The following is a 27,885-nucleotide window of genomic DNA, read 5'->3' as shown; positions in this document are numbered from 1 at the left end:
ACAACTCTTTAACTAACTGATGTCAATGTTAAGTTCTAGTAGCGTCGAATAATATGTGGGTCCATTTGCATCTGCTTTTGTTTGTGCGTGTCTGGGTGCGTCATGCACAGAGACTACATTTATGGCTATAACTTTCTGCAGAGACAAAACCCAGCTCGATGACATGGGTGACATGAGGATACAAATTTAATAAAGCAAATTTTAATGGAATATGTCTGTATATGTATGTACTTTCCAAGATTCTTTGGTTCATACACAGACGGACAGACATGCTGGCAAGGCTCTGTTGACTAAGAAGAAGAGTATATAGAAGGATTATCTTGAATAAATGCTATAGTTTTAATAACATGGTATCATTAGTTATTTTTAGAGCATTAGGAGGATTAAATCAAACTTCTTTATGAAAACTTGTTAGATATCCACTTGCATACCCGTGTGGTCTTTTCATTTACTTAAATATATGGAAGTCCCATAGGGATAGTCCTGCGCATTCTCGTTTTGAGAAAACAAAGAGATCCTGAGAGGTATAGCTTAATTTGAAATTTTACACTTTACACAAAAATGAACAAAATTGAAATTATTTGTTTTTGTAAATATGTTGTTTTGTCTTGTTTATGATTGTGGAAAGTATTGCTAATATGTGGGAGTCCTAAAAATCTATATACTTACAAATGGGGCAGGTTTAGTTCTACAATTTATAATTAATGTTATTGTTTTATTATTATTATTGTTTTTTTCCTTCAAATTATACATAATTATTTACATTATATTTAATTTCATTTCCTCATTTATAAACGTGTTCCTCATAGATAACGCCACAAAACTTTCTTCTTCCAGAATTTTAGTGATTCTTAACGTAAATGTAGAGTTTTTGTGCTGTTGGTGGGCATATCACAAATATTTAAATGGAATGGCAAGGGATTCGAGGGATTTCAGTCGCTTAGCATTGCGTCCAGGTTCTTTTGCTTCTGCCAGACGCGGTACTCGATGAGTCCGTAACTGCAAATAAAAGTTCCATTTAGTGGTAATACATTGGCACTACTTTTCCAATCGAACTCACCCAACACAGCCAACCAGCATTACGGCCATCAAGACCACCAACTTGGTGGAGGTGCAGAGCTGGGAGCTGATGACGTAGCCAATAACCGAACCAGTGCTCTCCCACAGGCGGAAGTTGCTGTAAGCGGCAATCAAGTGCTTCGGAAACAAGATGCCATAAAACGCTGCGGACAGAAGTTGAACAAGCAGTGCAAAAGTTACTAAAAGCTGCCTTAGAACTCCCTCAAAAGCTTCTTCTCACCATTGACAACAACCAGCCACACGCCGTCGCAAATTCCCCAAACGGCTGCAAAGGCGCAATACCTCACGTAGTCGCCTTCTCGCGCCTCCCAGCTGTACATGTAGGTGAGCAGGCAGAGATTCAGGATGGCACACATTGCTGCCAGCGAGACACGTCCTATGCGCTCGACCAGTGCGCCTGCTATTCCCGCTGCTATGGCGTTCGCTATGCCGAAGCATATCATGGCGAAGCCAATCTTTGAGATGCCCCAGCCACAGGCCACAAAGGACTGCAAATGAGTAAAGGTTTGTGTCTCAGCTTAATGAAAAAGAACCTCGTCTCTTTTATTTACAAATTGAAAAATTCTAAGAACGCCATCTAGGTTTATTATAGCAGTGTTTTTAAATATTTGAAAGGCACAATTTTTGTTTATTAAAGCAGTGTTTTTTTAATTCAATATTATAAAAGCAGCATTTAGGTTTAAAGGACTGCAAATGAGTAAGGGTTTGTGTCCCAGCTTAACAGAAAACAATTTCTTATCGAACAGAAGTGTTTGTTTGAATCTTGGAAAAGCACAATGAAGGTTTATTAAAGCAGTGTTTTTAAAATTCAAATCTTTGAGATGTAGGCTTAAGTTTATTAAAGCAGTGTTTTTAAATTCAAACCTTTGAAAAGGACAATTAAGATTATTGAAGCATTGTTTCTTAAATTTTAATCTTTGAAAAGCATAGTGAATGTTTATTAAAGCAGTGTTTTCAAATTTCAAATCTTTGAAAAGCACCATTTGAGTTCAATAAAGCAGTGTGAATGTGAACGAAAGCTTATTCCGACTTACGCGTGTGAAATCCACGGCGAGAAAGGCCTCCTCCAGTCCGATAAACATTGTAATTGGAAGCATCAGTATTTGGCGACGCTTGCGAAGCAAATTAATGGTTACGGTGAGCAATTTCAGACCAGAGATGCCACCGCCCGTATCCCCACGCTTGACGCCATAGCTGCAGAATAAAAAACAGGTGTTGCATTAGGAGGGGTCTGAGTTGGACCTACAATCAAGTATTTCATACGTACCGCTTCAGGGAACTAACGCCAAAGATCATCATGACTACAGCAGCGGCCATGCAGACCAGAAAAATGGAGTTGAGCAATTGAATTTGCTCTGGGGCGGGCGGGACCAGATTCGGGTTGACCTCGGCACCAATACCGGGACAAAAGCGCGCACCACACAGCTCACCCACACGACTTATGCTCGCCTCCAGTGGTTCCAGCTCCCAATCGCTGCTGTTCGAGGATGGGGACGTGGGCGATGTCTCGCCACCGCTTAACGTCAGAACGGACGATGATATGAGGTTGCCCCAGACTTGTGCCATTTGATAGAAGATGAAGAACAGTCCAAAGAACTTAACTGTGTTCACATCCTTGCGTGAGTTGCTTCCACGCACTTGGGTCAGAGCCTCCGATACTGTGGACAGATAAGTGCACTTGGAGCACCAAAGCGGCCCGCCACCAAAGCCCACCATCAGAGCCGCGGGTATGAGGGTCTCGAAGCGCGGATAAAACTGAGCGGCTATGTACGGCATGTAGGCGAACAGGGCCAGCGCCATGGTCAGTCGACAACCGAACCAACTGTTGATTAGAGTAAGTGGCAACAGATTAGTGAGCTGTATGGGCCTCATTTATTTTGCCTCAATGGCCGCAATGGCCCCAATGACCTCAACGGCATGGGCCCATAAATCTAAATAAGTCGAGTTAACTGATTAAAGTTGGCCAAAGTTGGAAACGTGAAGTAGCGCGTGCGTTGAATATGTTAAAATGTTGGCAAGCTGTTCTCGTTGTTCCTGTTGTTGGTCCTGTTCCAATAATAAATTTGCGATTTGTTTAAATGTCAGTTGATGTCGCACGCGCAGCTCAGCCAAAACAAAATGGCCGCGCTCACACAGACAGCCAGACATATACTCGTACATCAATACACACAGACGTGTTTCATTAAAACGAATTCTGCTGGAGGGATGTATTGAGAGGTCGTCTATATACTTAGTACATATACATACATACATAGGTATTACCTAGAAGTGAAACTTTTTTGCCCAATGTGCATTTTGCTAGAAAAGAATGGCAACAAAATGGATATTGCTTTCGGTTATCGAGCAAGAAAACCGCTAGGAAATGGCCAGAAAGACCCATATAAATAGCTTGAACACCAGCTAAAAATGGCTAGAAAGGTTGCCGATTCAGATTTCAAGAACTTCAGAAAACGCACTTCGTTTTCGTTTCTAAAAAAACAGCGACTCTCAAAAACGAAGTTGTACCAAGAAGGCATAAATAAGTAGGAAGACAAATCAACTGCTGTCGATTGCGCCATTATTTCAATGTGCATTAGGATGTGCCATGTGCCATTAGTTTCGTTACCGAAAAGGTTGCCAATCCAGCTTTTAAGAAGCTCAGACATCAAGTTTCACTTTAAAAACGAATTACATTCCGTGTACATAATATCTGTTCTTTTAAATTTCTTTAGCACTACTTTTCAGATTACGAACAAACGAAGGAGAAGAGAAATTCGTTGTAGGCAACGCATCAGACTGATGAGCTGTGTTTGAAAACTTTTCCATATGCGTATATTTTTATGTAAATGGTCGACTGTTTGCTCGACACACAGTCAAACATTTGCCAAGAGGCACTTCACAGTCAAACTCGTAGCCATTCGAGTCTGTCCGATCAAATGTCCATGAGTATTTCACATTTGCATAATGGCGCCTCAAATAAACAAACATTTATAGTTGCCATAAATTATGAGCACGCTCCATTGGCCAAGTCAACAGGCACACGAAAACCATTACAATGGGTGCCATGACTGGCTAGGGGGGAGAAATTCTGGGAAAAGATTATTTGTAGGAATGCTTGCAACGATATAACTTACAATCCAGTATTGGTGTCTCAAACAAATTCTTCAGAACTATAAAATTTTCTAAAAGTAAAATCATAGAAAATAATTGAAGACCAATTGATAAAGAATAAATGAAGAAATTCTCAGAAGATATATAAATGGTTATTGGTTTTTTAAAGCAATTTTTTAGTGGGTTTAGGGACCAATATTCTGCGCCCTAGAGGACACAGTTTTGCAAAAAAAATAAGCTATTTTCCTATGGATCTGAGAGTCAGGCATCTTAAAAAATACCATCTTCTGTACATAACCCTCGTAGGTCGGCCTTTATTTTCTATGCTTAACATCGAAGAGCAAAACCAGACAGGCAGGCAATACACACTAAAAAGGAAGGCAGAATAAGCCCACGAACTTACCTAATCACCGTCATTGGCAGGAATATGTTGGATAATATGAGTGATCCGTAAATGACAGCCAGAGTAGTGGTTCCCAGCGCCTTGTCCGCATTCACGGAACTCTGCAAATTCGACGTGCCGTGAAAGGCCGTAAAGTGTACCATGAATGCCAAACCAATGACAACCACGTTTTTGGTGATAATCAAGCGTTCACGCGGCTCGTACTGACGTTGATTGACTTTCTTCTCGTTCGCAGTGGCATTCGCAGACGTCATCTCCACTTCGGCTCCAACTGCCACTCCCGCTCCCACTCCTGCTCTGGCTCCGTTCGCCAGCTCCTCGTCGAGCGCATTGGACCCATCGGGTGCATGGGGGTAGACCATGGCGTGCTGATGTGTTCGCCGCGGTTTATGTGTTGGCTGAAAGTAAAGGCAGGCAAAAGGATAGAGTCACAAAAGTTGGCAATTGGCAAGCACTTGCAAAACTCATCAAAGCAATCCCTCTTTTATTGCATAAAAGAAGACGAATTTTCGTAGGCTTAGATAGCGAAAAATAGACAAATACTCTTGCAAGCGAATTGATTTGCTGTTGACTTGTTAGGACTCTGCTCACAATTTGCACAGTTAAAAAGCATGACTAAACCAAAATAGCCTAATTCAAGACATACCGTGAAAATGAATCAAAAATGAAATACAAATGAATGCACAACAGCTTGAGTTCTCAAGTTTTTGAAAAACAATGGATAAACTTTGTTGAATTTGTCGAGAAAGTAGAAGCTGAAGATTCGATGGAATTTGTCTGTAAATCAGAAAAGACATTTCATTTCAACCTTTGCTCCCAGAATGGCATGTGCAGTATCTGGGTGCGATCTGGCTATGGCCAAGTCTTTCGAACTTACTGGACTACTTAGTACCCACCCTTTTGGTGTCCCATATTCCTGAATTACCTTTTTCCGTTTACTTTTCGGACATACGTGTATGAAGGATATAAACAAACAGACTGCGGCCAGGCTGCCACCATTTGTTCTCTATTTCAACTGGCCGCATAAAACACTCCCCAAACGATTCAATTCGTTGCCTTTCAATAACTGCTTTAATAATCCTTTGGCACTTAGGCGACAGTTGTAGCACGGTGTTCTCAAAGAAGACTCGCCAACTAATACCCAAAGACATTAACATCGAAGACAGTTGGCAGCGAGAATCAAGCGCCAACACATTTGGCAACTTTTGCTTTCTAGGCAGGCAATAACCGGATAGACACCACGCCCATCAAAATAGGGCAACACAAACGAAACTGATACGTGTAGGCAGGCAAAGCTCTGTGTCTCTTTCAAGGACGCGCAACGTGGGCGCGTCTGTGCGCTCCGTGTGTTGCTTTAATCCTTTAGCCGGCTACGCGGCACGTACTCCCCAACTGGGAAAAATTTATGCCTGTGCCACACAGACACACACACACACACATAAAATTGGTGGGTTTGTTAAGGCGGAAGGGGGTCTAGGGATTCTTGTTTGCTCGCGTCTTGTTTGCATTTGATTTGGCGATGCCAACGACACTTTGTGAAATTTAGCGCCTTTGATAAAGTTAAAGGTTTATTTGGCAGACGAAAATGCCGCCGATGCCGTCGAGTGGCTGCTCTGATGCTTTATAGAGGTAATGATTTTGATTTAATGCTAAACAAGTTGCCAGCAAGCGAACGAGTGAGTGAGCGAGTGAGCGAATGAGCGAGTGATTGAATTGAATTTGCTGTTCTTGGGGGCCGAGCTGAGAATCGGTATGCAGGTTAGTCTGATTTTGATTGCAGATTTGGGCCTTCCCCCCTCTCCGGTCTTCTTTTGCGGCCCCCTTAGCAGTCAATTTCTGCCTCGACGCGCTCCCAAATTGTCTTCAAGGTGGTAGTTAGTTGGGGGCCCTGCTCCCTTGCCTTGCCAGATTCGAAATTGACTTTTCGTGTTTATGTTTTTCAATGCAACATTCGCTGGCTTTGACAGCGTAGTAGCTGCCTGTTTATTTATTTTGTGTGTGTGTGGCATGCTCCATACTCTGCGCCGTTACTCAATTAATTGATCAAATTTTGTGAAAATGTCAAAAGTTTGACGACACGCCTAATTAATTTTCGCCTTGCCGCATAGCTCCACAAAAAGCAACAAATACGAAGAATTAATGAATAGTGATATTGTTAATAAGCAATTAATTGCACCCACTCTAAATCACCTTCATGGCCTCCTAACTGACCAACATAAGGCTCGAACAAGCTATCACGTTAATCAGCCGCACTGTTGGCAAATCAACGCCCGCCTATGTACAGCTATGGGCATTGATTGATTGCGATTACGAAATTTCGACTCGGGCTTCCTTATACCTCTCTAGTTCTACCTCTCTCTATTGCGTGCCCATATGTTGCAAATGCTTTGAGAGGAAATGCCTGTGACTTGAGAACTAAAATTAATTGAAGGGCCAGCAAGAGATCATGAGCATCAAGCGTGCCTTCAAAGTCCCTGCAAAGCAGAGCGTCGCGTCGGCAAAGCAGTCAACAAACTGAGGGAAACCGCAAAACATTGCAATAATGGTTCCGTCGCAATGCGTTGCAAAGCGAAGCACCCAGTGCTGCCAATTTACCTTTTTTCCTGCCAGATCGTCATTTTTTTAAAATTCCAGTGCTGGACAAATTCGAAAATTGCGGGTTGCAGCAATTCTAGCCTTAAAAATATTTATTTAGCCTTTTTTTTAGCTTTACTTTAGTTTTCACCATATATCGAGAATCAGCTGTTTCTTTTATTAGTTTGTCTTCGCTGCGTTAAGAAATGTCTAAAATGTATAAACAAAGTTTTAGTAAGCAACCGCGTTTATTAGTCTGACGAAGAGGCAGTGAATTTGGATGAACTCATAAATCAAGCACAGAATTAAACATTTTTAACTTTAACTTGAATTTAATGTGAGTTTTCTATTATTATTTTTACAAGAATCTCATATTATTATTATAAATTATGAGATTCTAAGAATTTAGAATTTCTATGAAAACATTAAAACAGATATTTCATTCAATTTAACCAAGAAAATATTGTTTTTAAAACCAGATTTTTTTAAAACCAAACCAATCATTGAAGGTCATGGAAATAAAAAATTTTTTTGTTTATAATTTTTTTAAAAGCTGATTTTTTGTAAAGAAACTATTTAAAATATTAATTATGTCTATAGGGAAGCGTCATTGAATCTCTAATGGTTTAACAATACTTGGACTTTTACCTTTCGATAAAGCTTTTCTAATTCCAGAAGCTCGCACACGTAGCTCCTGATTCTATCGGTGGTGAGGTAGTGTCAAGACAGCTTAAGTGCAGTAGGAGTTTGAAAAATTAGCGACATAAGTTGACAAGTAGTGACAGAGAAGTGCTGTTTTATCAACATTCCAACAGACGAGCTCCGAAAGGCTTGCCTTGAAATAAAATTATAAAATCACGCACGCAACAAAATGGTGTTGAGTCGGCTGTGCCACAACAGAGATCAGAAGAAATTGAAGCATGTGCTCATAAAAATAAACCTTTAATGGCTTGTTGACAGCCCACACACACACACAGCTCACACACAAGCATGGCTTTATTTCCGGTCTGGCTGGGAAGAGGGTGGAGGCACATAAAATTGAAAGCCCTTCTTCGAGCTGGTCATGTGATGCCAGTGTTTGCGCGCTTGTCGCCTATTAACTGGGTCAGCTGCTTGCCCGACGCATCGTCTATCATCTAAATGAAAATCAAGCATAATCACAAAATGGCCGCGCGAGAAAAAAAAGAAACAAAAAATGGCATCCATTTGTTTTATGGAGCACAGGCGCATAAAACAATGAATGTTTAAGCCTCCTAGCTACATACTTACTCGTAGCCTTTGTGGCCATGACTCGTTTAAAATTTTCGTCATTGTCGCATATATTGGATGTACCGACCGCTACAAACATACATACTTGTATATAAGTATGTATGTATATATACTTAGATATATACAAGTATATGAGTGTGAATGTGTGCTTCTGTGTGTGCTGCAGCCTGATAACAATAATTTTTGGTATTTGCTTGGGTTTGCTGTACTTTTTATGTGCGGCCCCGTCATTTAGTTAAGTTATGGCGCCCCGCCATTTTGAAGCATGATGATGGCTTTTAGGCTGGACCAGGCCAACTCATGGCCTAAAACAACCACGCAAGCAGGCAGCCAGCAAGGATGCTGACGTGGTTCTGCCATTTGAAATGAGATTAGTTTATATGGCAGCACTCTATCAGGCTTTTTCAAACATTGTTATGAACTAATATTGCAACATTATTGATATTTACTTTCATTAATGTCAAAAGCCTCCTTCTTTTTTGATAATGAAAAGTTAATTGTTTATCCAAAAATATTGGAAATTTAAGTTATCGCAAACAAACATTTTAAAGCATATCTAAAGTCATTCTGAAAACGCAAAATGCTAAATACTTATGAGGAAATGGAATCATGAGTTACAGCGGTTTCTTAATAGCTTATGAAAGTTTTATTTTATATTTTCAAGAGCTTACTCATTTCTCGTAATTACTGCAGCTCTCATATCTTCCTAGTATGTAAAACAATTATTTTGAATAACTAAACCAGAAACGAGCAGAGCGTACATTCATTTCAGCATTTTTGCTAGCCACTTTAGAATTTCTTCGAGGCAGCATATATTTCTAGAAGATGTGCATTTCAATAGAAATCCCCTTCCACAGCTTGCACAGCCTTGCAATAAAATATTATTCATCATTTACTACGTGGAAGGTAAAACAAATGAATAAGTTTTCAATTTCAAGAGAAACGCTTGAAAGAGCATGAGTCGCACAGTGGTGAAGAATCATCTTCTAATCACTGGGAAACTCTGGAAATTTTCGTTTTAACTAAAGACCTACAAGTACAATGAATTAAACAATTTTATCCCACGAGACTTCATTTATTATCTTTCAACATTCCACATCTCGATAGGAATTAGGACTCGGGTGCAGTTAACAGCTGTTTCCAATCCCAACTTCATCCATTGTCCTGTAGTTTGGCAAATAGCCAATAAGCTTTGCATCAACAATCAATCATTGTCCAGGCAGAAATTTTGCAAATTATTGAGCAATTGGACGCAGAGAAGAATATTGGGAGTGGGGATTGCGAAAATAATCTGCCACTTAGCCACACATTTGTGTGTTCGTACACACATAAATGGCCGCAATTAACTTTAGATCAGTCATCAGCACGGGCGGCAGTCCAAGTGGTGGCGAAATCGACAGCACAGGCCTTAAGTTGAAAAACACTTGCATTACAACTAGTTTCAAGGAAGGACATGTTGAGGGAAAAATCAGATGCTAACTCCGATAAATATAATAATTATACATTTACTTGCATATCACTGAAGGAACCCTGCTATTTAAAGCAAACATAGGTTCTATAGATAGTAATACGTTAATTGGCTAATACTACTTACAACAAATATCGGAATATACTCGTCTTAGATATAGTATATTCCTGGGCTCATTTAATTCGAATTTCCCAGGGGACAGGGCACTCCATACTATGACGACATCTCGCTGAAAAGATCTCTGGACAGGCTTTTACATCTCCCTGTCCATCTATATACCCCTCTAATCCAATCTATACCTTTCTATCTTCCTAGAAAAACAGAGTTTACAATCTGTTCCTAGAAGGTAAATAATATTACCGCGCAGTTCATTTAAATGTTAGTCTTAAACACGATAATCGTTTCGCAAATTTTATTTATCGCTTGTGATGTTGGAATTGTTTGAATTCAGAATTATATATCTTTCTCATCCGACTGGTAGTTCCGTAGTAATAGGGAATATAGGGATAATACTTATACTTAAACAAACCTATTTCTTTGTTGATTCATCCTTTTTTCGCCACTAAGTGTTTACCTCGTTGGTTCGTTATTTACGTGTTTATTGTATGAGCACATATAGTCGTCCATGTATTTGTACAATAAGGAAGACTTAGATATATGTAAGTATAGAACGACAGCTGTTCAAGGAGAAGCGCTTGCGTCTTTCTCCTCCTGCGAGGCAACGAGCGCGTGTCAAAGCTGTTGGCATTTTCCTAATTATGCACAAATTTGGGCAACTAATCAAAATGCTCACAAAACACAAAACACAAAACAACACTCACAAATACGACTACTATAATACATCATGTTGTTTGTTTGCCTTCATGTGCGAGTGTGTGTCCAAACAAACAATTTATTGGGCAGCTGGTAAACATGAGGCCCGAGGCGAAAAGTCAAACTTAAGCTGCAGCTAATAAAGAGAGAGAGAGAGTGACGAAGAGCGACAAATTGAGAGGAGAAGTAGGGACTGACCGCAGGCTACAATTTGCTCACTTAGTTCGATTGCCCACACGTGTATGTGTATTATGTATGTGTTTTTTTTTTTTTTTTAATTCGTTTATTGAAAGAAAAGAAAAGAAAAGAAAAGGATATACAAGTAATATGATGTAGAGCAGAGGAGTAAAGAGAAGGTTGTGAAGAAGTGGTTGAGACAAGCCCGCGCCCAGGCGGTACGGCCGTGGAGCATTGCTTCGCCCGGGCGTCGACCTGACTACATCTCGCCTCGATGTCGTTCCCGCTCAAGTCTGCGCAACTCCCCCATGACTGTGGCTGCAAACTTGCAGCAGGCATTCCAGAATTGCTCGTCCGCTATCATGTTGCTGATGAAGTTCAATGGAGACACGGGTTCACCTAGCCAGTTGTTGAGGTGACGTCTTGCTCTCTCAAACCTGGGGCACACAAAGGTCACGTGGTGTGGGTCCTCTATTACCCCGCGCCTGCAGAAGGTGCATTCTTCTCCGTCGTCATGTCCGAAGCGGGACAGGTAACTACGGAAGCACCCATGGCCGCTCAAAATCTGCGTGAGGTGGAAAGTGACGAAACCGTGCTTCCGCCCGACCCAAGCCTGAATATCTGGAATCAGATGGTGCGTCCAGCGGCCCTTGGAGGAGACATTCCATCGCTCTTGCCATGCCCGTAGACTTTCCTGCCTCGCGTTAGAGCGTAAAGCCCTACGCAGTGAGGGCATCACCGTCGCGCTCGTGCCATCTGCTCTCGTGCTCCGATGAAGAGTGGCGGCCTCGTTTGCCAACAGGTCTATAGGCACCATACCCGCGATGACCAGGGCTGCGTCGTCCGACACGGTCCTGAACGCGCTGCATACGCGCAAAGCGCCAAGGCGATATGTTACTTCCAGTGGCTTTATGTAACTCTTTGTTTTTGTGGCCTCAACCCAGACGGGAGCTCCGTATAGCATCATTGCCCGTGTGACTCCCATTAGGAGAAGTCTGCTTCCTTGCCTGGGACCGCGAGTGTTTAGCATTATGCGCGCCAGAGATCGCGCCATCGTGGACGCTTTCTTCCCAGCATGGGCGAGGTGCTCTCGGAAGGATAACCTAGTATCTAGCATGACGCCCAAGTACATAATTGCACGCTTGGACGCCAACACCAGGTTGCCGATGGTGACGTGCGCTACCTCCACCACTTTGCGGCTGCTTATTAAAACGGCCTCCGATTTATGTGGTGCCAGTTCTAGGCCCACTGTGCTCATCCAGGCTATAATTCTTCTGATGGCTACGTTGCATTTGTCCTCGACGGCTGCCAGATCCTTTGCAACCGCTACTATCGCGACGTCGTCTGCAAATCCGACCGCTTCTGTACCTGCTGGTAGCTCTAGCCGCAGGACGCCGTCATACATTGTATTCCACAGGAGTGGCCCCAGTACAGAGCCTTGGGGCACTCCTGCAGAGACCTTATACGTCTTAGTGCCAGTCGACGTTTCATACATTAGCACCCTATTTCTAAAATAGCTGCGAATACATTGGTAGAGGTACGCGGGGATACCTCGTTCTCCAAGTGCGTTAAGTATGGATATCCAGTTGGCCGAGTTAAAAGCATTTTTTACGTCCAGCGTAACCACCAGGCAATACTTCTTAGTGCCACCCTTCCAGCGCATCCCTGAAATAGCGTTAGCGGCTATCTCGACCACTTTTCCGATGGCATCAATCGTTGAACGCGCCTTGCGGAATCCATATTGGTTTGGGGATAGTCCGCCAGCAGTGCTTAGGGCTGCCTCCAGTCTCGTGCAGAGAAGCTTCTCTAGCACTTTCCCCGCCGTGTTCAGCAGGCAGATCGGTCTATAGGATGATGCTTCTCCAGGTGGTTTACCTGGTTTCGGGAGCAATAGCAGCTTTTGGACTTTCCAGCAGTCCGGAAAAACACCTGAATTCAAGCAATTTTCGAAAAGTGCTGCGAACGAGCTGGGATGCAACGCAAGTGCCAGCTTAAGTGCCCGGTTTGGGATTGCGTCGGGGCCTGGTGCCTTGTCCTTTAGAGAGCTTGCTACTGCAAGTACTTCTGATTCTGGTACCACAGTAGTCTCCTGGAATGGGCGTGGAACGCTGTCCTCCTCTTCTCCGGTCACCGGCCCAGGGGGGAATAGTACACCGACTATTTTTGCTAGTGCGTCTGGAGTTGAAGGCACATCGTATCGACCTGCGTTGATTTTTTTCACTACTGATTTGTACGCCTTTCCCCATGGATCGTGGTCTGCCGAATCGCATAGCTCCAGAAAGCAGTTCCTTTTACTACTGCGAATGGCTCGTTTCAGGGATCTTCTGCAATTCCTAAAATCTGCTAGTTGGGAAGGAAATGCCTGTGTGCCTCGCAGTCTTTGGGTGAGTCGTCTGGCGCGGTTACATGCCACTCGCAGCTGTGCAATTTCATCGTTCCACCAAACAACGGGATCATGATGACGCGAACTTGTCCTCCTCTTAAGCATGCTCCTATCGCATGCAGCCTGTAGATGTGCTACAGCAACCTGCGCCATACTGTGGGGGTTCCCGGCCAGGATCAATGCAGGCAGAGCTTCCGAGAAGGCAGCAGGGTTAAAAGTGTTAATACGATATGTGTGATACGTGCGCGGCCCATGCCGCTGGCTACTCGTCCTTTCCCCGACTGTGTAGATGATTGCATAGTGATCACTAGCCGTATAGACGTCACTCACAGACCACGACGCAGAATTGAACAGAGAGCTGCTTGCGAACGTGAGATCGATAATAGAGCTTGCGCCGGCTCTACTAAATGTGGGTTGGGTGCCTGTGTTTAGCAGGGAAATATCCATGTTGGCGAAGGTTTCAAGCAGTATACGGCCACGAGTGTTCGTACAAATACTGCCCCAGTCCACTGCCCATGCGTTAAAATCGCCGGCCAAGATAACCCTACGGCGATTCGCTGCGTCGGTCACCAGCTCGTCCAAAGCTGTTGCAAATTCGTTGATTGTCAAGCTAGGTGCCAGGTAGCAGCTGTAGATCCACAGGCCGCTGACTCTTGCGCGCACAAACGTTCTGCATGCCCGTACATCATCCAGATGAATCCCGCTGGGTCCGCAGACCCATAGCGCCGCCTTACCCGATTGGTCGATAGCCCATCTGGAGCCTTCCATTGGTCTGTAGGGCTCGCTTAGGATAGCCAAGTCGACAGAGAGCTCCTGTGTTGTTTTGAGCAGCAGATCTTGTGCCGCACTACAGTGGTTCAGATTAAGCTGGATGAACTTCAGTGCTTCGCCTGGCGCACTGCTTCTTTAAACGCTGGGCATTTGAAGCTGCCGGTGGCGTGGGCATAGTTTGGAGTTCCTTTCCTAAAGCATAGCATACATTTAGGATCCTTGCTACAGGTCTTAGCAATATGGCCCTTCTCGCCGCATTTAAAGCAGTTCCCTTTTAGGTCCTCGCTGCTCGTGCATCTTCCTGCGATATGCCCATAATCTAGGCATTTGTAGCACCGCATTGGGTCAACTAAGGTTCGCACGCGGCATATGACCCATCCAATCCGGATCTTGCCAAGTTCCAAAAGTGACGTGGCTTTGTCGGCTGGCAGTGATAGCACTGCAGTTTGCTGCCCACCACGTGCCTTGCGAATCGACTTTACTGACAAGCAGTCCAGGCTGATGTTCTCCACATTCGCCACGATCGCTGCACATATCTCCTCCTTGGTAGTGAGTTCATCTAGGTCGCGGAGTTCTACTCTAGCTTGTTCTGTCAGGGCTCTGACTTCTGCTATCCCGTGTAGTGCTTTCTCCACTGCAGCATGCAACGAACTCTCGCTATGAGCTGGGGCTCTGCTTAGCTGCAGAAGAAGGCTGCCATTCGCCGTTTTGCGGATGCCTTGGACATCATCGCGCATGCTTTGAAGGGTTGGGTCCGATTTTACCGCCTTCAGCAGGTCAGAAAATTGACATTCACCTACGCTCTTGGCAATAATGGCGTCTGGTTTACTGCGCCTCTTTTGCCCACGACCTTTCACCTTGGTCCAGGCGCTCTTCTTGGCGGTTACTGGCTCCATAATGGACTGGTTCTCTTTGCTCTGGACTAGTGACGTCGGTGCCGTGGCGCGCTCCTGGTCACGCGTTCTCAGCTTTTTCGGTGGGGTAGTGCGCTGGTTACCTTTTGGGTCTCTGGGCCTTTTAGGGGTACTAAGTTGGGGGCGCTGCTTCATCGGTGGTGACGTTTGGGTGCACTGGTTTACCCTCTCCTTTCCTGCACACAATATTAGCGCCGCCCTTTGCAGAGACAATAGTTTAGCCAGCTCGTCTTTAACCAGCTGGTTGATGTGCCTCTGGCCTCCATTTATAAGGGCCATCAGGCCTTCCACCGTTGTACCGATACCCTGTAGGGCTTCTTCGATCCTTTGTGGCTGCTTTGCCCGTGGGCTCTCGGGTGATTTGAGCATCTCCGCCGTTGGCACTGCCACCGCTTTTGGTGGAGATCGCCTCAGCACCGTGCTGCGCGAGAAGGCTTGCTTCTCCTCATCCATTTCTGCTACTGGGGTTGGTTTTTTTGTTGATGTCATTGTAGTTGGGTCCCAACTTGAGTCCGTTATTGCTGTTCGTGCGTGTAGTTACCTTAGTGATCCCGTGGGTGCCTTTCCATGAGTGAGGTCCACGCGAGGGTTGACTTTGCTCCTTATGGGCAACAAAGTTCAGAGCCAGATCGGTGCTATTCAGGAATGTGCATCTGAGCCTACACGGCCAAGTTAATGGCGACGAACAGCAAGCGTTACTCAAGGCCTGCCATGGTTTTAGTGGGACGGGGGCAATGGTGGCATTGGCCTGCGAGCCATTTCGGTAGGGTGTCAATCTACGTACTCAGGTCGCAGAATACCAACATCGTCAGCTCGAAACGTCAAAATAACATAAGGGGCTTCCAGTATACCATACGTAGCACTTTACTGGGCTCGGTGCTACGGAGAGAGGGGGATAATTCCGTTTTGGACACGGAGAAATTACATGCCGCTTGGGGAGTTCAGTCCCATTATGTATGTGTATGTGTGTGTGTGTGTGTATGGGTGTGTGTGTGTGTGAGAGAGAACATGAGCTTTGGTGTGAATGTGTTGACTTGTGGCTTTGACATATTCAGAGGTTTGGAGAACAATTTGTGGCTGTCGTTGGGGCTAAGACAATTCGACAACACAAAATTAAATTCAGCTTAAATGTGGATGCATGCACTGTGCTAAAAATAAAGCAATAAACGCCATTGCATTGTGCGTCCTTCAAAAAGCACACACACCTTTGCTGCACTCCCAGTTTATCCAAATTAGTTAGATTAAAGGGGCCAACAAAGTGAAGTTAAGTTCTTATGTAATTTTTCTGTCAATTTTTAATTGGATTTTCTAGCGGCTCTATCTATTTCTATCTATTTTACAATTTGCCTAGCATATTTGAACAATTTTTGGCTGTGTTTCTAACCATTTATATTAAGTTTTCTAGCCATTTTTAGTGGACTTTCTTGCTATATAGCGGAATTTCTAGCAAGCTTTCTAGTCATTCTTAGGGAATATTCTAGGCATTTGTTACCAACTTATAGTTATGTTAATAGCCATTTTCTTCGATAACCGACTGCGACTACCATTTCCTAGCCATTCTTGTCTAGCCAAATATACATTAGCCATTATTACATTTAACTGAATTAATCAATTGCCTCTAGATTTTAGTTTAAAATTCAATATTTTTTCTGTGTATATATGTATGTGTGTATGTGTGTATTCGAGCTGTTAAAAACACAAACAACAGTGTATTATTCTTTAGCTTTGTCTAGTTGAGCACGATTGCAATATTTTGGCGCTTTGTCGGTATCAAATGAGAGGAAGGATAACAAAGACTGTCACAATGCGGGCGGCAACAATAATGACAAAAGACAGCCATGCATATTCAAACACACACACACACACACACACACACACACACACACACACACACAATAGTAACAACAACAAAACCATATTGTTCGACAATGCAAGGCAAGATTTGCAAGCGGAACATTAAGTCCAGACTCAAAGGAAGTGCAAAGGTGAGAGAGCAGGCGAGGGTCAAAAGGCGTAACGCTTGTCGTTGCCATTTGGAACAAATTGTAGCCGAATGAATTGTGGTTGCAAGAGTTGTCATAGTCGCTGTCGGGGCTGTGGTCGTAGTCTCTGGCATGCCTCAATGGCAACTGTTGATTTACCGCATACTGCCAGAGTAGCGACGGACGAGTTCATTTAATGGCTGGAACGCAACACAGAGTTGATTTTAATTTGCTTCACATACGATATGAAACAAAATACTTGTATGTTAACAATTGTTCGCTGCTCTTTTGAAGCCGTCCAACCGATTGCCCTCACCTCGCCACTGAAATAAAAATACAAAGGGCCCAGCAGCACAACATCAGCTTTTGTGTGTGGGTAGAAATTTGGAAAGTTGGTTGCAACGACACGGGCTCTGCACTTTGTAACAATTGCACTTCGAAGAATGAAAAAGGAGGTGAAAAAAAGCAGCAATGGGAAAATGAAAATGAGAAACTTCAACAAAAATTTAATGGCAACATACAAAAGTTTTCCAACCAGAGACTTTTGCAAATGGCAGCCGTTGAGGCTAAAACATAAATCCTGGGGCGCTGCGCTAAAATCACAACAGCAGCAAACTCGGCACCAACACTAGCACCGCCAACTGTGATGGCGCCGGCGACGTCGACGCTTACCGTTACGGTACAGCCAACGGCCATGCAACATTTTTTATGGCACACTTTGGGGCGCACATGCTTTCTTGTTGTTTCCAGTAAGCAGCACACGCCGTGCACGGCCATTGCCGCCAACTCAACTTATTTAGCTGAAAAAGTAGACAACTTTTTATACACAAGCAGAAATATTTCATTTGTACACGGCCACAAAAAATTAAACGCACATAAATGTGCGTCATTTGGTGACCGATGCACTGTGGGCCCTTAGGCCGAACCAGTTAGCAAAAATTACATGATAAATTTCATGAACGTTTGCGGTAATGTAAATAAACTTACCTAATATACGTTTGAAATTTCCCAGAGATTAGGAAAATCGTATTTTGTTATTTTGTTTTTTTTTTAAATATCATATTCCTTCTTCGTCTGCTGCTCAAAAGAGTCAACGCTGCTCATTCAAAATTTTAATTGTCTGAAGAACTAATTTGTTCTAATGTTGGAAGTTGTTTTTAGTTGTCCCTGTTTGAAAGTGTTCTTGTTCCACTAATTTTTGTGCTAAAGCGCCACTTTGTACCACTGTTTGAAAAAGCCGTGTTCTCTATGGATATATAGTACTCGTGTAGCCCACATAGAGCTAGCAAGTAATGGCATATTTTGCATGATTATAGCGACTGCTAGCTGTCTTTTATTGTTATGATAAGTACGCCATATTTTAGCTTATGTTTTAGCCGTCTAATGAGTTGTGAGTTGGCGCAAAGTGCGGCTACAAATTAGTATGCATTTCAACTGTTCAGACTTTGTTAAATCTTTAAATTTCAATTGAAGGCGTGACGTGCTCACACACAATAAACATTCGAGCAAAATCAATGCTATCTCGCTGGCAGGCAGTTTTTCGAGTTGCTGCCAATCATAAATTTATAATGCCATCAAAACCAATAAGTATTTTTATGCGAGACCCTCCCTTGACTTGCCGCGCCTTTTATGTCAAGAGTGCGTCAAAGTTTTCCCACACACACACACACACACACATTCACAAATTTAATGTAAACGTTTTCATTACTCCAAAGGAAGTTCGGTGCCAATAAAAATGACAATAATTCGACCGCAAGAAAATCAAAATAAGGAACTCAAGCCTTGCCATATACCCATACTTATAAGTAAACACATTTAAAATGTTGTTTTAATGTTGGCAACAGCTGTTAAAGTCAATGGAGACTGTTAAAATTTCCCCCGGCTAACAGTGGCGCTCTCAAAGCAGTGTGTGGCTTAACAGCTTAAGAGAGCTAAATGTTATGCTGATAATTGCATTTAAGAGTTAACAGTTTCATGTTAGGTGCAAACTTTCCCTTTCACGTACATAGTACTTAGTAATGATGAACTGGCTGCCCGAAGGCCACGGCCACTGTTAACATAACATTACAACGGGCTGGCTCTGTTAGTATTGCGAATTGCAATTATTTTGCGAGCTGACATATCAATCAAATTGATTTATTGCGAAAATTACCTAGCATTCGCTAGGAAAGAAGAATCCAAGTTTTGTTCGGAATAATACATATGTTATTAATTGTCACATATTAACATTCCACAAGACTTTGCCTTGAAATATGACAAGAAACAACAGCAATATTGTCGATTTTTAACTGAAAAGCTGAATTTGTGCTCCCTTTTCTGATAATCACTTTCAATTGACTTTTTCCAGTACATATCTGTATCATGTGTGCTTATTATCCGCTTGACTGGCGCACTTTAAACAAGAATGGGCAACAATTTGACCGAAAGCTGTAAGCAGGACGCCTGCAATAAATGAAGGCAGTCAAATACTGATGGATGCTGGCCAAAGATGAAGTCAGAGCCCGCTTTTACGACATAGAAACACCTACAGACACAAACACACATACAAACATATGAATAAAAGTGCACTGCACATGGCCTTCGTCATGTTCATGCATCAACCTGCATAATGCATATTAAACGCAGCAGGAACAGCTGCAACAAAGTAGCTGCCTTTATGCACATGAGGGAGTCGAAAGGAGGGACCACATCTAATTTGCAGGTTCATAAGCGAGCAACAATGTACAATGAAAAGTGCACAGGGTAAGTAAATAAACCACATGTGCTTTGCCAATCAAAATGCTAAGCAAAGACAATGGCGGCCACAGCAAGAGTGAGAACTTCGGGAGAGAGTATGGAAATGAAAGTGGCAAGCTGTATGGCTGCATTAATTGAAATGTGTTAAGTGCACCAGCCGCGACGGATGTGCTTGAATAAAACCAAATAAAGTGAATAGAAGTGACTGCTGGTGTTTCATAGTTTTGCGTGCTACGCATTCTTCTACGTGTTCTTCGAAATGTCAAGCCGTCGGTACCGGCAAAGGTCAGAGTTGAGCACAAAACTCAGCACAGCCATGCACTAAAAGGCGCAGCACCTGTATTCATGCACTTATGCGCTCAATGCGATATTCCATGACTGCCAATTTAATGCAAATAACATTTTCCAGACACAAGACCAGAGCCAAGGGCGGCAGAAAAAACGTTGCATACTTTTAGCTGTCGCTACTTATTTACAAGTGTTGACGTGTGTGTGTGTGTGTGTGCGTGTGTGGGGGGAGGAATGAGTACCATTTTTACATATACCCTGTATAGGATAAATGGGTATACTCGTTTACTGCGAATGTATGTGACCAACAGAAGTATATAAGTATATTCTGGATCAGCATGAGAAGACGAGTCAATATAGCCACGTCCGTCCATCCGTCTGTCCATCCGTCTGTCCGTCCGTCCGTATGAATGCAAGGATTTCAGAAAGCTTTAGAGCTAGAATAACCAAACTTGTTATCCAGATTCTCCTAAATCAGAGAAAGGACGAGTTTGTATTTTTTATGTAACCTCTACTCTGATTTTCCATAAACTCAGTTTTTTTTTTTTGGAATTTACTTACTAAAATCGGTAATTTACATATAGTTAATGATTACATTTCATCATGATAGGTTAATTATGAAGAAAGATAAAGCCTGAATGTAATCTCTAAAAAAAGTATCTCTTAAAATATTATTTTCAATTGTTTTCTGTCCAGGGTATTTAAGAGTTGACTCTAGCATTCTTTCTAGCCTTTCTTGTTGCTTTCCGTCTCGTCGCTAAATAGAAATGCAGTTGTAAAAATATGTCCCCCAGAATGTGCAAATATGTGCATTTCCACAGCTTGATTTTTTTCTGTACCATTTCTTTTTCCGACGCGCGCTCTTGTTGACAAGTTAGTTTTTTACGAAACGCGAGCTCACATTTTGGGTTTCCCGCCAAGCAGGCAACGTGGTTGCATGTGTGCGTGCACACACATGTCGGTTGTTTGCGTATGTGTAGTCTTGTATTTGTTTAGTACTTCCGCCCTGCTGCGCATTATGTTGCTTGTTTTCTGCTCCGTTTTCTGAAATTCCTTCGCATGTTAAATGTTGTGCGAACTGATGACGAGGTGGAAAAAATGGACTGAAAAGAATCTTTCTCAGTTATTTTTCTCAGTTTTCTGTCGGAAGCTACTGATGTTATTCTTTCATACTGTGCTACCCTTCTTTGTTTAGTATCTCAACTCTCGGTGTAAACATGAGCATAAAGTAGATGCGAAGCGTAGATGTGGTTGACGAATGTTGTGCTGCGCTTAAGTTAATGGAATTGCGGGTTGTTCTGCCGCATAGGTCTTAACGTGATAGTTATGGCTTTGTTTCGATCTCAACATTTTGTCAAAGACTTGCAAAACGAAGAGACATCAGCATTTCATTTGGGGTAGAGCTTTTTATAAGCAGATGCTTTTCGACACTCAGTGATTCAGCCATTCTGTAAACTTTTTAAAACGTCGTTCATCTACTCGTATGTATGTATTCGTGTAAATGGACAGAATAAAATAATTATACAATTTAGTTAGTTATTCTTAATAGTCCTATATTATTCATTTTCACTCTCTATGCATATTTTCATTAAGAAGACGTAAACATGTGGTGAAAGTACATCGAATTTTAATTTCATTCTAATTGATTATTCACATCCAAAAATGTGTATTCTAAATTATCAAATTAAAGAATAAAAGTTCTAGCCATGGTATAAAACATGAATTGCTTGATTTATGGCGTTTAAAAATGTATTTTCCTTAGCGTTTTGTTATCCTTGTTGCATTGGTTGCTGAACTAACCCAGTCCCACAAGGCCGCAACATTAGTGTAAACACCTGGATAGTTGGGCTCAGCGCAGCCATAACCCCACGATACAATGCCAACGAGCTTGCCACCAGATACCAAAGGTCCCCCGGAGTCGCCGAGGCAGGCATCCTTACCGACATCGCTTGCACAGATCATGCTCGGCAAAATCAAGCTGCCGTAATCAGATTGTGCACATGTCGCAGTGCTGATCATTTTTACGTCCACACACTGCAGGATTTTGGGAGTGGTGCCATTCGTATACGCCAATGTGCCCCAGCCCGAGACGACAGCTGGAGCATTATGTTCTGGTGCCTCCGAAGCCAACTGAATTGCCTTGATTGTTGGGCCAAGTGTTAGGGCTGTCTCCAAGCGAATAATGCCAATATCGTTGGCCAATGTTGTTCGGCTATATTTCTCGTGAATTTTGTAGCTCTTAACGGGAATTAGCGAACCACCGCTATCCGAATTGGTGGAACCAGCGCGTACCTTCAGCCATGCAACAGGCACATCTTGCAGGCAATGAGCAGCGGTGACGACATATAGAGAAGATATGACCGATCCGCCACAACTGTGGTAGTTATTACGTTGCAGCGAAATCTGCCAAGGATATGCACTAATAGTGGTGTCCTTGCCACCTACGATGCGGCCATCTAGTTGGGGCATTACGCCCTCAGGCACGGTTGCACTTAAAATGCAGCTCACTGCTGTCAAAATTATTGCGTACTTGAACATTTCTCCACTGCAATTCAAATGCGGAATGCGCTGCAAGCGGCTTTTATACAAGTATCGCGATTTCATTCGCAAGTTTCTAATCTGCGCCAATTACAGATATATGGATATAACATTCTTCCAGACCCATGCAGTCAACTGATTGGGGGTCAACGTACTTCGAAGCCTACAGTCATTGTTTGCGATAAACAATTAATAAATGACATTTTTTATCTCGATCTGGTGGGAATTTCGCAACTGCTAAGATCGTGCCCATTTAATATACAATGGCCATTTATGACATCTATGGGCTCGGCATTCGCAAATTGTTTTATTAGCCACCTATCTAATCAGATCTCTCAACACCATATGCATTATCTGTGTAAGTGACAACATCGAATTGAAACAATGCAGAAAAATAACGTTGAGGAGTCACTAATGTTTTAAAATTATTGTTGGCAAAAGGCCTCTACAATTTAAACTGTTTGTTGGTTTAGCAATTAACTTCAATGAGCAGGAATTATTTAAGCTGGATTATTGGATTTATAAATTCTAAATAGTGTTGTTTAGAAGAAGTTTAGATGAAGGCATCAACCATAGCTAAAAATAACTAGTTGATTCCCTAAAAACAAAGCTAAACTTTAAGCTTAGGCAAGGATTAAACTTAATTGTCTATATCTAAGTTAATGGGTCTTATTTGTTCATTAAATAGACTAGTTACGCATTAATTTATGCCTTTTTATTCCAAGTTTTCTTAATTCAAATTTGAAACTACCTTTAATATGATATGCAGGTAAATAGTGACCAGAGCTCTAAGGTGAGTTGCAGCTTCAATTAATTATTCATCTTGAAAACGACATTTGCTTGGGAGATGTAATCGATTTTCGCTTAGATTTTATATTCGAGATTGATTTTGAGCTGATTGACGAAACTGCGCAAAAGTACCTACAAATACTAAATGAAACACTAATAGAATTCAATGCTAGCTCGTCTAAAACTTTGAATTCATTCTACAAGTATACACCAGGCTGATGTCAAATAATCAATCATCAATCAATATAGAATGCTCTGCTTTCCTTGATTCACCATAACTTAAAGACCAATATAATGCACAAATATACAAATATAATTAAAACCTGATAAACGGATGGATTAATCAGATTTTAAACAAATTTAAAAATAATAATTGTACCATGTTTACCAATCGATTCATTTATGTCAATTGTTGTTTCGTTTCACACACTTCATAAGATAAAAAATGTAAATGTAAATAATTATTTTTCTCATACCAAACTGCTAGTGTATACAATTATATCACATATTTTTATTATTTTTACCACCGTTACTTGCAATTTGTGAGCTCCCTATGGCGAACCGGAATTCGCCAACAACAATAGAGCAAAAAGTTGGAGAAACATTTCACATAAATGGCTTTAACTGGCAATGTTGTTTAAAGTTGAGCTCGTGCCCAGCAAGGGCCAAATAACGAACCGGTTAAATGCAAAGTTTGTAGCGACAATAACAACAACAACAGCAACAGAGGTGTGCAGCTGGTCGTCTTTATAATTTCCATCAAATATGCAAAATTCTATGCATAGCTGAGTGTGTGAACGATCTTGCTTACTCCTATCGATGGGCAGGCTGATGCAATTGCCGAGAAAACTTAGTTAATCGTTTTTTGTTAGCCAAGCTTTAAAGCCAAAGCCAAAGACATACATATGTAGCTACACTCAGGAAAATAAAGAAACGATATGAGTTGAACTTCTGATTTTAAAATGTAAGAGAATCTCACGAGTCCAGTATGAATCGATTGTGCCAGAGTATTTAAAGTCTTGTGCTAAGTGCACAGTTTCAATAAATAATACATCATTCATTTTATATATATATATGTATATATATATTTCTTGTACTTTAAACACTGAACAGTTTCAACTTTAAAAGGAAAAGAATATATCTATATCTATCAGCAAATCCACCTTCATTGAACTGCCGTGCATGTCATACGCTATATAAATATATATTGTATTTAGTTTGTCTGAATCACTATCTCTCAGTCTGTCTGACTGTGTAGTAAGTGTGTTGGCCTTGGCAGCGTTATAATGAGCTCAAATAAAGTAAATTGCAGGAAACTAGTATAACACAAAATGGCGTACTCGTATGTGACGTCGTATTTGCAAATGAAATTTATGCCAAATGAGGCAATGTGGCCACGATGAGAACGACGAGAAAAGCGTTGCTCGCTTGCTGAGATTGCCATGCAGACAAACAGACAGACAGACAGACAGACACACGCACACATGCGCACACTTTAATATGGGCATGGCAGAAAAATGTATCAGATATGTGTTGGCTAGAAACTAGTTTACAAATGATCATAAGAGCCTCTTGTTGACAGCACAGATAATCGAGAACTCGGAGTTAACGTATTGCGTAGGTCGTGGGGGAGTGACGTGGTGACGGTTCGACAAACAAATTGTTTGCACACAAACACGTTCAAGTTAGAAAATCAACTATAAGCTGGAAAGCTTTCTTCGTATATACATAATATACAAGTAAATCCTTTCCTTTAAGCTACACAGATCTCCCTTTTAAAAGACACATTTTAAAAGACAGAATGTCCATTCAACTTCCCCAGATCGATTGCAAAGATATTAAATTGAACAAATATTTCCATTTTTTGCTTTCGCATATTCATGTATCAGTGTCCATTTCTTGTAGTGCATTAGATATTCAAACAAACACTTTCAAGATCGTTTTTCCTTACAAATCTTTTGCACAACACTATTAGCCTACACACCCACACACCCACACACACTCACTCACTGAAGTAGCATAACTTATTTAATATGAAGCACGCAAACGACACGAACGACCCCAGTTGCGAATCATATTTGGTGTTGAGATGGGTGAGATGGGGTTGGGGATGGTGCCTGCAGTTCAAAGAGACTGTTGGTGTAATGAAAAAATGGCTCAGTCCAATGTCATCACCATCGGATATGCGTTTACTGACACCCATCCTAAAACCCCCACGCCCCCAATCTCAACACAATTTCAGCCACATTTGGCCACACAAATTTTGCACTTGCTTACTAGCCAGGCATGGTGATGTGAGTACACATGTATGTACATATACTTCGACATATACTTGTATACTGGTGCTGGTGTGCCTTACGGTACTTTCTTGGCCCGTTGACTCGCGTTTCGCGTATTCCGCTTTCCGGTTTCCGTTTTTCGCTCTGCGTGGCGCATTTTAATGAGTTTCGTATGCGCTGGACAAACAGCCATATAACTCGCATTAGAAGCGGCCTCCAAGGGCAACTCCTGGTAGTGGTTTACTAGTCTAGGCACTAGGCACATATGATGGCGTCTACTACTCGTATTGTACGCTTCGCGCTTGAATTGAATTTTTAAGAAATCAACAGACTTCTTGTGTGTTCTCTTCATTTTCTCTGCAGATGTAAAAATCAACGTGCAGTGAAAATATTGCCGCTCTTTCACAAATTATGTCCTTCAAGCTCTTTATTAAAGTGAAGGCAAAGTGTTTTCAATTTAAACTTGAGTGTTTACTTGTTACAACACATCCGAGTTTGTATATGTGTATGCATATTATTGATCTGCTTTAGAGGCTCCGCACCAATAAATTCGCATTTACCATTTTTCTCATTTTCGATCCATAAATAATAATAATTTCAAATTTTTTTCACATTTTTTTCTTCAATATTATTTTTAGTAGTTTGGATTTGAAATTTGTAATTTTGTTTATATTTCAATGCTTTTTTGATAACTTCAACTTGATTTGAAATAAACGTCTTTAATCATTTCTTCATAGGGTTTTATATTTGCACAGAATTTCAAGTTCCTTTTCGGATGAAAGTTAGGCTCTCTGCTGACCACTTTGTACGGAACATTCACACAAGTTGGCAAACAAATTTGAATTGCATTCATTTTATGTTCCACTTAAAAGGAAATCCCCTTTTGAACAACTTTTAAACACAATTTAGTTGCGCTAACTAAGGTGGAGACACAAGCAGCCAGCAGCGCCAAGCCGGTGTCTTCATTTTTCCAGCACTCGTCTTAATTTGCGAAATTTTCTTCCATATTGTTCTTATTTGTTTCTTGTATACGTATGTATTTCATTGACATTCAGTGCCAAAGTTTGCGACGAGAGACAGAGGACAGCAACAGCGGCTTCATTTTTGGAAAATGTTTGACCAACTTTCCGCAGCAGCCAGCTGTCTTGCAGTGGCAGGGGTTGGCAGAATTATCGCGTCCCATAATGCATTCAATCCATCAAGAGCAGCTCGCCACTAATTGATTTACTTCGTAAAAGGAAACCAGAAGGAAACTCACACACATACTGTTCAGCACTCATATTTACATATTCCCAGCGAATTGCAGAGCTGAAGCATCGACTTTTTAATTAAAATATACGCTCAATACACGAGCATATACGAGAACATAAATGGACTGCAATACAAGTAGTCCTGCTTGCCCGACATTGTACACACTTCAGCAAAAGAACAACAAAATGTACTTCACCCATTTTTGTATTTATTTATTTTTGAGCTTTAAATAATAAATGAAAAGAAATTGTGTTTAATGCCTGAATACATTCAAATATTGACGTTACTTATCCAGTAAGGAAGCCAAAAATTCATAGGAGTTGTGGCAACTATTGTCTACAAGTACTTCGTAAAAGAAAACCAAAACGGAATTCTCACATGTATTTACTTTTAATTGAAATACTCAGCAAAGGAACAACAAATTTAACTCGAATATTGAACCAATTATTTTTATATATCTTTTTTCATTTATTTTTGAGCTATAAATATGAAAAGAAATTACGGTAAATGCTTGAATACATTCAAGTATTGACGTTACTACTTCTGCAGTAAAGAAGCCAACAATTCAGAGGAGTTGGAGCTATAAGAGGGGGAGTTGGAACAAGTCCTGTCTCAGACGGACAGATGAGTTATCTCGTTATGCTCCTCCATTTCCTGTTCTTGGTTTGTTAATTAATTAGGAACAGTTTTTCGATTTCACAATCAACTTCAACCATAAAGATGATTGCCTTTCATGACGCGCTGTACGTTATTCAATTAAGAGCCAGCACTTTCATGAATAAATATTCACAGAAACACCTCGGTATTTGGCGCTTAAATACACTGCAGAATGCTTGTGGGTGCAGATTGATGATGATGTTTGCATTTCACTTTTTCTAGAACGCAATTGCACTTGCACTAGCGAGGCCAAGGCATTTACCTGTTCCAAACACTTGTTGTTGCTTTGTTTACAACAATTCGCACTCAATTGGGCAGCACAAACACGAGTACACGCGTCTTATCTTTCGAATGCAATGCGGAAGCGAGTCAAGTCGCAGATCGGGACTGAAGTCGAGACAGAGACCGAGACAGAGACCGAGA

The 27,885-nt window shown here is 41.7% G+C and overlaps 2 protein-coding genes across 2 annotated transcripts; both read right to left on the bottom strand.

The window, feature by feature from the left end:
* Positions 1-694: 694 nt before the first annotated feature.
* LOC115620026 (UNC93-like protein) lies at positions 695-27,885 on the bottom strand. Its single transcript, XM_030513129.1, has 7 exons — positions 27,725-27,885; positions 4,574-4,971; positions 2,348-2,902; positions 2,115-2,274; positions 1,301-1,568; positions 1,061-1,223; positions 695-999 (listed from the first exon to the last, which is right to left on the bottom strand). Exons 2-7 carry the CDS (start codon positions 4,933-4,935, stop codon positions 933-935), a joined length of 1,575 nt encoding a protein of 524 aa, XP_030368989.1. The 5' UTR covers positions 4,936-4,971; positions 27,725-27,885; the 3' UTR covers positions 695-932.
* Positions 21,707-22,486, bottom strand: LOC115634516 (trypsin delta/gamma-like protein CG30031). The gene has a single exon (XM_030532283.1). The coding sequence runs from the start codon at positions 22,484-22,486 to the stop codon at positions 21,707-21,709; it is 780 nt and encodes a 259-aa protein (XP_030388143.1).

This window comes from Scaptodrosophila lebanonensis, unplaced genomic scaffold (assembly GCF_003285725.1).
Source record: "Scaptodrosophila lebanonensis strain 11010-0011.00,11010-0021.00 unplaced genomic scaffold, SlebRS2 tig00000001-arrow-pilon, whole genome shotgun sequence".
In the NCBI taxonomy this organism is placed as follows: Eukaryota; Metazoa; Arthropoda; class Insecta; order Diptera; family Drosophilidae; genus Scaptodrosophila; species Scaptodrosophila lebanonensis.
Note: the sequence above shows the minus strand (reverse complement) of the source record. Positions and strands in the feature narration are given on the sequence as shown.

Bases quoted from the DNA above. Each gene is read 5' to 3' on its own strand.
- LOC115634516 (XM_030532283.1), bottom strand. From the start codon at position 22,486: ATGTTCAAGTACGCAATAATTTTGACAGCAGTGAGCTGCATTTTAAGT.
- LOC115620026 (XM_030513129.1), bottom strand. From the start codon at position 4,935: ATGGTCTACCCCCATGCACCCGATGGGTCCAATGCGCTCGACGAGGAG. The intron at 2,903-4,573 runs GTAAGTTCGTGG...TCTAATCAACAG, and splicing joins CTGCCAATGACGGTGATTAG to TTGGTTCGGTTGTCGACTGA. The intron at 1,000-1,060 runs GTGAGTTCGATT...TTTTATTTGCAG, and splicing joins ATGCTGGTTGGCTGTGTTGG to TTACGGACTCATCGAGTACC.